General features: G+C 48.0%; 1 protein-coding gene and 1 long non-coding RNA gene across 2 annotated transcripts; both read right to left on the bottom strand.

The window, feature by feature from the left end:
• Positions 1-27: 27 nt before the first annotated feature.
• On the bottom strand, positions 28-1,347 carry LOC100825377 (dof zinc finger protein DOF1.7). Its single transcript, XM_003580780.2, has 2 exons — positions 1,040-1,347; positions 28-939 (listed from the first exon to the last, which is right to left on the bottom strand). The coding sequence occupies exons 1-2, from the start codon at positions 1,100-1,102 to the stop codon at positions 349-351; spliced, it is 654 nt and encodes a 217-aa protein (XP_003580828.1). The 5' UTR covers positions 1,103-1,347; the 3' UTR covers positions 28-348.
• Positions 1,348-8,758: 7,411 nt separating this feature from the next.
• LOC112269476 lies at positions 8,759-10,002 on the bottom strand. The gene is made up of 3 exons (XR_002961319.1): positions 9,960-10,002; positions 9,657-9,860; positions 8,759-9,433 (listed from the first exon to the last, which is right to left on the bottom strand). It is a non-coding gene; the product is annotated as an uncharacterized LOC112269476 (long non-coding RNA).
• Positions 10,003-10,450: the final 448 nt, after the last annotated feature.

Below are 10,450 nucleotides of genomic sequence, written 5' to 3'. Positions count from 1 at the left end.
AATCTGATGTGGCTGTGACAGTAGATATGCTCTGGAACAAACTTTTATTATTAACTGTAATTTTCACTGCACAGATCAGGTCATGCGTGGTTCTTCCTTTGGTTCTAACAGTAGTCACCACACCACAACAGTGAAGTCACAGGAGAGGATTGAGCTGCGTACGAAGGTACGAACGATCCTAGCTCAGAACGAAGACATAGCACAAACCGCATGGCAAAGGTAAATTCAGCTTCAGCACTATCTGATCGAGATCAAGAATTCAAGGCCGCAACACTAAAACAGGGAGCCTCAAAACGCACCGGCCGGCGAGATCGACCGGCTGATGTGATCATTGTGATGTGGAGTACGTCAGTTGCCGGACGCTGGCGGCCAGCTGAGGTCGAGGCCAGTGAACTCGTCGACGTTCCCCCACGCTCCCGTCGCCGCACCGGCGGCAGCGCCGGAGAGCGTGCCATCATCCCACGGCGCCGCCCCGAGCCCGCCGTCGTAGAGCGGCCACGAGAACGCCGCCGCAGCGGAGCCAGCGCCGAGGCTGATATCGTACTGCGGCGGCGGCGGTAAGAAGAAAGCGGTGCCGTCGCTGAGGAACGGGAACGTTAAGGCTGGCGGCGGGAGCTGGTCCTGCGCCGCGGACGATGGCGGCTCGGCGGAGGACGACGACGGGTAGCCGGAGTCAGAGGAGCTGGCCCTGCGGCGCTTGTTGGCGTTGCCAGAGGCGGCGGCATCTCGGCGTCGGCATGCGCCGCCGACGGGGACGTTGCGGAGGGATCCGCCGTGGGTCCAGTAGCGTCGGCAGGCGCGGCAGAAGTGGCGCGGCTGCGCGGTGCTGTAGTTGTTGTAGTAGCAGAACTTTGTGTTCCCCGAACCGCACCGCGGGCACTCCACCAGCTGCTGCTGCTTGCCGTTGCCGTTCCCGGCGCCGGCCTGATGATGATCTCCCTATAAACCCAAAGCAAACAACAAGCTATCAGCCGATGATCTGGCACCACGGATGCATGCTTAATTAGTGACTTGCATACTCAGTGACTGACTGACTGACCTGCGCGAGCAGCGGCGGGGCCTGATCAGGGAGCTTGCCGGTGGCTGCTGCATCGGGAGCCATTTGGTTGGTCAATTTTGGCGTGGGAGCAGAGCAGAGCTAGCGCATGCCGGTCGATGGAGGCTTAAAACGGGCCTGCGCGTGCGTGTGCAGTGGTCGTGTCTCGAAAGGAGGAGCTAGCTTAGGACCAAAGCAAGGAGCAAGTGAGAGTGAGAGAGACGTAGCGGTCAGTCCGAGCTGGATGGGCGGCGGCGGCAATCAGCTGATGGTGGAGTCGACGGGAGCAGTTGGTCGTGGGCTAGCTAGCAGCTGGTAGCTCGTGCCGTCCAGTTGGGGGGGGCCTATATATAGAAGCCGGCGCCGGCGGTGGAGCCCACGGCTCAACAGAATGAAACGACCAAGAATTAAGATGCTCTCCGTGTGCGCAAAGTTTGCTTCAGTTCCTCGACCACCACTCCAGTCGCGACTCTCGATGGCGTCACGTGAAAACTGACATGTGCTAGTTGCTAGCACGGGCAGCGAGCAACGGATGCAGAGTTGTAGACGCGATCGGCTTGGCGGCCGGTCAGCTGTAGCTGTAGCCTAGCCGCCCATGGCCCGTTGTGTTCCTCGATCAATTCCGTGATCTCATATCTATCTCATCACCGGCCAGCCGCCCGCCGCCGACGTTCGCGGTGACGGGTACACACACGCATGGAGCTTGTAGCATTCTCCCTCTGGCTCTGAGCCGTTGCTTTTACCGAGGAAAATAAAACGGCCGCGGCCGGGACTGGAGAGTTCGGTTGCGAGCCTGCGTAGAGTAAAACGCAGGAGTAGCTTCTAGTGTCGACTGTCGAGGCCGGGTATGTGTGGAACAATGGAATCACACACGCATGCATGGAGCTCAGGATCCTGAATCCCTGATGCCGGCCGGCCTGGATCAGAGTTCGGTTGCGAGCCTACGCAAGCAGAGGACGTACTAAAACGCACGAGTGTAGCTTCTATGTCGAGGCCCGGTACTGTCGAAATATTACATGTATCTAAACGTTTTTTGGAATGTGCTAATGCGCGACCGTGGCCGCATATCTCATCCCGCGCGTACACTCAAGGCAACATGGTGACTGTCTGCATGCATGCATTAGTGGACAAATGTGATGACATCATCTAAATTTTTTGAGATTTCAAATTTCAAAATGTATTATCTCTGAAAATGTGTACCTGTTTTATGATCCATTTTTACGGTTAGGTTTGTCTCGACTAGATCTTCAAAACTAGATCACATGTTGATATGTTGGTACAACATTTTTTTTCGGCCTACAAGTTATCAGCCAATAATGCATGAAGTTACCATCGTGTTAGTAACAGATAACCATGTGGTAAGTTCAAACAAAATAGGCTGGTAATTTGTCCACTGAAGTTACCATCGAATAATATACAAAAGTATCACCAAGTTAGGAACAAATTACCGTGTGATAACTTCATGCATATTGGTATGTTCGACGGAAAAAATCAATCTCAAAAGTTACCACCCGATAATATATGAAGTTGACACTCTGTCGATATCAAGTTACCACATGGCAACTTCGTACAAATAGAATGATAACTTATGCATAAAAGTTACCCGCCAATAATTAATGAAGTTGCCACCCTATTACGACATGGCAACTTTTTCAAAGTAAGATGGTAATTTTCGCATTATCGATTGGTAACTTAAGTGTCGAAAAAAAGTTTGGCAAAACATATCAAAATCGGATCTAAATTTAAAGCTACTGTCGATACGAGGCAACCGGTGAAAACGGAATATAAATCGGACTGACGATTTGATCAGAAAACATTTTAAACCTTTAAAATGGACTGGTACAAAGAAAGCTGACCACATCAGCTGCACCCTCCGCACGCCCAACTAGCACTAACTGGAACGCGAGTCAGCGTTGGACCAATTGCGTCCGTGCACACGAATCAGCCAGATAAAAAACGTCAGCGCATTATGTTTTAGGTTTTAAGAATAGATATATACATTCATATTTGAACAAATTTGAAATAAGAATTTAGGATCGAAGGGATTAGTTTGCAACTGCATGTGAGGTGGAGTGGAGTAGCAATTAACCAAAATACACCGTGCATGCATGCACATACAGATATACCTTATGCGTCCGTCCGCTTAGTACGAGCTACCACGGTGATCAATCGACTCATCCACGAATACATGGTTGGAAATTATTCCGCGGTCAATGGACAATGGGTACGTATCTCACGTACGTACGTCGCGCGCGCTCCATCGCAGGGAGAAAGCGAGAAGAAGCTAAAAAAGAGATCGAGCAGGGAAGCAAGCTAGTAGACAGCAGGGGGCGGTGGTGCCGCTTTTTTCTACGCCGCGGGGCCACCGCTGTCGCCGTCGTCGTCGTCGTCTCGCTGCTGCTCTCGGCTAAAAATGTCTGCCTTCTTACTTCATCATCGATCGAAAAACTAGGTATTCCTATCCATCTGCATGCGTGTTTATTTCTACTCCTGTACGTACGTTCTCCACTTCCCCGTACCGGCCTTGCACCAAAGTGATCATTAATAATTCATCATCGATCGAAAAACTCTAGATTATGCCCATCGATTCCTATCTCAATTAAGTTTCAGCTGATGACCCCAATCGTAATTAACATGCATGTATATATGATCGTGAGCACGTTTAGTGCTGTGGCTGAGCAAGCAATATACACACATCGCGCATCACAAGGCAGCGATCGAAAGCGGCGGCCCACAAGTGTGCTTTAACTAGTAATAAGCTTGTTTCTCCAGCTCGTGCAAAACGGGATCGACGAGTACGTGTAAACGGGAGTTGAGTGCGTGGCCACAAGACCACCAGGAGTGCAAGTCTCAATACAGAAATCGCACTTTCGGCAAGACCCACGTAGGACACACACGCACGTGCTCGTCCGTGTCGTTCGTCAACCATTCTCATCACCCCTGCGCGAACGATCCATCCTTTTGACTGATCAAAATGTGACTGGTGTTTTTTACTTTACTATCGAGCTCGTAGAATTTAATTAAAACGCCAACGCATATATGCATGCCGCACCAAACAAATTACAAATGCAATGTGAAATTTGGTGTTGCATTTTTCTTTTTTTACAAATTCGATATGGCGGCCACACCCTATCATTATCACGGGTAACTTTTGGATCCAGAGAATTTAATGATCCTTTCGAGGCGGTGCAAATGAATCGATCACAAGTACGTTCAAAAAGATGCACTCCGTGTATATTATACATGCTCTCGATCAATTAATTAAAAAAGAGAGCATGGAAGGCAGACAGCAGGGCCCTGGGCGGTGCCGCTTTTTTCTACACCCCGGGGCCAGGGATTAAATTATTCCTCGTCGTATATATCTATAAATTATATAAAGTTGAAACCCACTAAATGCAGTTAATTTAGCAAACTGCACATGCAGGCTATCCACGTCAGCATTTATTTTTTCTAATTTTAATCTAATTTCCGTTCTAATTTCCAAATTTATTCCATCTAATATGTTGGCCCATCACGTCCAGCCCACCGAGGCCCATCTTGTGTCCAGAGCAGCCAACCACGAACCGCTGAGTCCCGGAACCGCCACCCCTCCGAGCTCCCTGCCCCTCTAGATCGACGCCGCCGCCACCGCTCGATCGATCTCCAACCAATGGCGCGGCCGCACTCCTCTGGCCGGTGGAACGGAACCGCTATGTTCCCCGACGCCGCCCTGAGGTCCTGTCGCCTCGAGTTCCCGCTTCCCCCTTCTCCTCCGACTGCCTCACCGGTCCGAGCTGCCAGCCGCTCGATCGATCTCCAGCCACTGGCACGGCCGTCCTCCTCTAGACGGTGGAACGGAACTGTCGTCTACCCCGACACCGCCCTATGGTCCTGCCGCACCTCCTGCTCCCTGCCGCCCTGTGTTCCCTCACGCCCCGAGGTCCTGCCGTCCCTGCTCCCCCGACTCCACCTGTTGCCTCCGTTCGTCTGGTACAGTGGCTCGCCAAGCGAGGACAGATGGGGTTTGAGGCAGACGTGGTGGAGATGATCGGCCCCATCCCCGCCGTCGCCAGCGATGGGGTTATCCTCTCGCTCAACGTCGCCTCGGGGCAAAGGAGAATCCCCTCTCCATGTATTGATAAACTTTGCAGATGGGCTGTTGGTACAGCAAGTACGTGATCTCATATCGAGCACAAGATCTCTGAAATCTCCAAATCCAAACAAAAGGTCCTCGACTTGGCAACCACCTCCTGCTGATGTTCTCAAAACGAATGTGGATGCTGGTTTTGATGTGAATCTACTCTTGAGGTCCTCGGGCTGTGTGGCCAGGGACAAAAATGGCTCATTTGTTTGCGCTAAATCAATCTGCTATGAGCATATCGCTGATCCTAAACAGCAGAAGCACTAGCTTGCCGTGTTGGGTGTTGTTGTGTGGGTCTATTGAGGCTTCGAAGGTCAAATCTAGGTGTTCACTGAGCTCTGGAAGACAAGGAAGAAGAACAGATCAGCTATCTTGCCGATACTAATCCAAATGGAGAAGATTACTAGGGATTTTGTCTCCTTTGAGATCTGTTTTGTAAGCCGTTAGGCAAATACTGCAGCACATCTTACTGCTAAATTTGCATCTATATCTGAATCGGAGTGTGCCTGGGAGTCCCAGGTGCCGGTGTTTTTAACAAGTTGTATTCAGCATGAATATCCCACTGCTGTTTAATGAATGAAAGCCCTGTTTCATAAAAAAACTGCTTGGCTATTAATTGCGACTTATGAAGTTTTTAGTAGGCTGAATTCTGCATGTGCATCTATTGATGTATATGTATATTAGGTAAATCTTCTGTACTTTCATTTACATCTGCAAAGGTTCCTAATACTGTACAATAGGTTATGCATTTGTAAGGATCAAAACAGTTTAGATAAATTTCCAAATTCCGGTGCTATTTTGAAAATCAAAATCCTGATCCTCTTCGATTCAGCCGTTGCGGCATCTTAATGTGAGAGGATGAAGTGAGGCTATTTATGTACAGTAGTCTCAAGTCCAGTGAAAAATTCGTCATTTGCGTTGAATCCATTCATGGAGGAGGCTGCTGCAGCGATGGGGGCCATTAGGATGGCCATCTCGAAAGGTTTCCACAAGGTGATTCTGGAGATTGACTGCACTCTGCCGAAGGATGCTTTGCTGTCTCGCACAGCTAATTTATCTGCTACAGCTCTGATCATTGAAGAAACCAAACATCTTCTTCGAAACCACTTTACCATTGTCTCTGTTAGCTCGTGTAGTAGAACTTGTAATAGTGTTGCCCACAAACTAGTCAATGTTGGCAGATCTCTTACCCCGGGAACCTTTCTACTTGTAAAGGGTGCCCATGCTGATGTAATCTCTTTGGTGGCAAGCGATATGGCTTCGTCTACTAGTTAACGCAAGTTTGCATTTTTTTTTTTAAAAGCACGACGAAACACCAAATGCAGAACCTCACTGTCCCGTGTATAAATACCCCGAGCTCACTCGAAAAGTAGACCAACACAGTACACAGCAGTACAGGCTCGAGCCCGCTGGCTGAACTGTAGTCCCAGCTGCAAGCTAGCTACTGACACTCGGAGCTCATCGTCCCTTATACTCTCTCCGTCCCCAAGAAGGTATAACCCTAATTAACCCACAACTTTGCCGATCGATCAATGTATGTAAGAAATCCATGGACGTACCGCGGGTTGATGTATTCAGATAGATAAGCAACTTGGTGTGGTGCCGCCACTGTCCCTTGCGTGTCGCCACCAGTGTCGTCAATCCCTACCTACCCCAGGCGCGACCATGTCAGCATGAGGGGGAGGGATTGATGATATATAAATCACCTGGCTAAAAGCCTAAACATTTTAAGGATGGTCTCCCCACTACCTACCACTATGCATGACATGTTCAAAGATGGCAAGGAGCAAACATGAGGGATCGATGATAAATCACCTGCCCTGCCGAGCATCATGACGGTTTCGTTCCGAACGGGCGAGGCGTTTGAACGTCGACGACCTGGCAGTGCCAGATGGTCATCAGGTCATGACGGTGTTCTTGCACAACTGCTAGCTTCACCGTCGAGTTGCCAGGTGGCCCGTGGACGACGCAACCTGGAACACCGCGGCGTCCTCTGCTTCGATGGCACCGTACGTACGTCGCCAGCTTCCCCGTCTGCATGCAACAACATGAATATATCATCAAATTAAGTTGCGGGGTGGTGGCTCTGGCGGTTTCCTGAGCCGGCCTTGAGGTAGGCCCTACCTGTGCATCGATCCGCCCCTCCGATCGAGTCTCGATCACCATGAATGCCTCATAGGACAGCAAAAATACAACCGACGGTGTCAATTCAAATCTCCATGCTGCATTTCCAGTACATTTGAATTTTTTGGGACGTGTCTGTCTCTTCTATGAGACGCGACGCGTGGGGATATTTCTGGAGGCACTTTTGGACAATCGACATCACGGGATCTTCTGTCCCCTACGCGATGCGTTCACCCTCCATTCTACTGCCGTGGTGGCCAATGATTGATTTTTTTTTACCCGAACTACGGCGGGCTATAGCCAGCCTGCACAACTTTATTGAAAAACCAAACTGTACAATAAGGAGAGTGGGGGAAACATACCCCCCTTAATTACAAGCGAGACGGAGAAGCAGCAGAAAATTACATACGAGAGGCAAGGTGACCAAGCATAATGGCCCAGTCGTTCAGAAGAGTTCTGGAAGGGGCAGAGGAGCATCTAGAGCACCAGAGTGTTACATCGTTGGAGCTTCGCTCAATGACCAAGAAGAGGTTCTGCATTTGGCTCACTGGAAGGGCCAGTGATTGATCTCCAGTGAGGTTCTGCATTTGGTGTTTCGTCGAGTGATCTGAACCAACTGCAGTAATGTTTTTGACAGTGTGGATTCACCCATTTTAGTCTCACTGGAACTGCGATTTTGACAAGTTCTGTTGTGGCTTTCAAATTTCAATACAAGCTGGTCTATGCCTATAGTCTTAAGCGCATTGCATGCCTCAAAGAAAGCAAAAAGAAAAAGCAAATTTGTCAAAGTTATACAATGCTTTTAGAGAACGGAATGATTTCATATACTCTGGCTTGTCATGTTAAGACAAGTTACCTGTCCTCAAACCAATTATGCACTCAAAAAAATCAAGCAAAACCGCGAAACCATCCGGTTTCGGGCCGACTGAGAAAACTTTTTGACTCAAAAAGTGTGGTTCTGCGAAAGATTTTTCGTTTCAGCGACACAACTACCCAAAAAACCGTAGTTTTGCGAAATTTACTCAAAAGATATGATATCCCCAAACTAGTGCTTCCATTGGAAACGGTCGGCGTTTGAGAAGCCTGTATGACATGACAATGAACAGATAGAGGAAGAAGAAGAACCAAGCTCCAAATGTAACCAGCAAATCCATCTCACTGCTGGCTTGTCTACTTGCATGCTACCAGAGTAGCAGAACAAAGTCGACACAAAATATGATAGATGATGAAAGAAAAGAAAACACTCGTCACAAGAGAGACAACCATAACTTAGAAATTCCTGTATAATAACATCACTTATATATTAAAGTCCATGCACAAATAGTTGCCCCTGACAATAGCTTATACTAAACCAAATGGTAGATAAATAAATAAATAAAACAAAAGAGATGGCTTGTTGCGCCTCTCTTTGTAGCATCAGCTTCATAACAAATTCACCGTCCCATCCGAGCGAGCGATCGTTCCACAGCATCAGAACATTCAAAGACACTTCCCTGTGCCGCAATATACTGCTTACTTGAAACAAGAAGAGACCAAGCAACAGTGATCTCCACCTCCACCCCTCTCTAACCAAGGAAACATGTACACCGGCTTATACCGTGAGCTTTGGGCGTGAAGCAAACCTCACCACATGCGGCGGTATCACCGGATTGTGTGTAAGCTTCTATGAAAAATTTCAGGCTTCCTTTAATTTCTACAGAAACGACATGCCTTGACAGACAAAGGTAACCGGCTGAATTCTTGGGCAATGTTCCACCGCGAGATGCAAGCAACACAACTTTCACAGATGGGGAATCATCAGTAATATAAGTGACTTCATCACCAACGAACATGGGTGTCCGTGAAGGTGAGGAGCAAGCCACTTGACCACCATATTCAAAAGGCCATGACCCATTTTTGACATGGATACCCACAATAGTGGCCTGGACAGTTTCTTCAACTTGCTCCATGCATAACTCTGTTTTGCAGAAGCAGTTCTCAAGGGAAATGGTAAATACACCAGACTCAGGTCCTCCTCTGCAACAGTACATACGCCTGATCAGTGCTCTATCTTGAGACATTGTTCTACCTTTCACTATTAGTTGGATTTCAAGTTCAACAGGTTCCGTAATGACGATTGCACGAGATGGGCCAGTCAAGCACAAAACTCGATCCTGCAAGTGTTAACCCCGTTACTACCAGAAATCCTGGAAGAATTTAAAAATACTCTAATTCTAGGGGGAAAGATCGACACAATGCTACCACATGAAGAACATAACAAAAATCTAGGATAGAATGATTCTCAGATAAATATAACTACTGACATGCTAGTGTTTGTGCAGTAAGATCCCAAAAGAATAATGCAGTACAAATTAACATACTAGCATATATACCTACCACAGGAGAAGAGAAGGTTACGATTGTGATCCACGGAGCCTCGCACAGCAACCACGCCATAGAGAGACAATGGCCATTGGAGTCCACCTTTTATTTCTGCAAGTTTGATGTTGAAGATCTGCAAGGTGGCTGAGGCGATCGCGCCAGCGATCTCTGGGATGCATTCAGGTGTCAAGTGCGTAAAGTACATGGGACTCACCTGCGCTGCAGTGGGCACCAAAGTGAAGTTTGCATTAGGAATCTAACATGTGACAAATTAATCAAAGTAAGCTTGACTAGTAAGCATGCATGTTTACTACTCACTCATATCTGTGAAAGATCCGCACTGGCTACTGCCTCCCCATGAAGATTGCCAGTATCCACGGTACGAATTGAAGAGCTCCTCTTCGGCGGCCATCTCCTTCTCCTCTTCAGCTACTTGCTCGGCTGATTTACCCCTGTTCATCTCCTTCTTATCATCATCAGGAAACGGATCTTCTTCAATTATTTTCGTTTCTGATTCTAATCCGTACTCGAATGTGGAGTCTAGGATCCGGGCCACCTCCATGTACAACTCGGCCAGCCGCTTCCTGAAATTGCCCATGCCCATCTAGGGGCTTGATGACGGGAAAATAGGACGAGGAAATACTACGAGTCCACCTTATAGATACAGATTGAATAAAAATAAATATAAAATGCATGAATGTAAAATGAGACAAATAATATCAAACATTGCAGGCTCCTTACTTCCAGAATTCTTACATTTACATAAAAACTATGTTAATTACATCTCTTGCAAGAAAACCCCTGATTAA

The sequence above is a fragment of the Brachypodium distachyon genome, chromosome 5 (assembly GCF_000005505.3).
Source record: "Brachypodium distachyon strain Bd21 chromosome 5, Brachypodium_distachyon_v3.0, whole genome shotgun sequence".
Classification (NCBI taxonomy): Eukaryota; Viridiplantae; Streptophyta; class Magnoliopsida; order Poales; family Poaceae; genus Brachypodium; species Brachypodium distachyon.
Note: the sequence above shows the minus strand (reverse complement) of the source record. Positions and strands in the feature narration are given on the sequence as shown.

Excerpts from the sequence above, each read along its gene's own strand:
- LOC100825377 (XM_003580780.2), bottom strand. The coding sequence starts at position 1,102 with ATGGCTCCCGATGCAGCAGCCACCGGCAAGCTCCCTGATCAGGCCCCG. Across the intron at positions 940-1,039 it reads CCCCGCCGCTGCTCGCGCAG|GGAGATCATCATCAGGCCGG; the intron begins GTCAGTCAGTCA and ends TTGGGTTTATAG.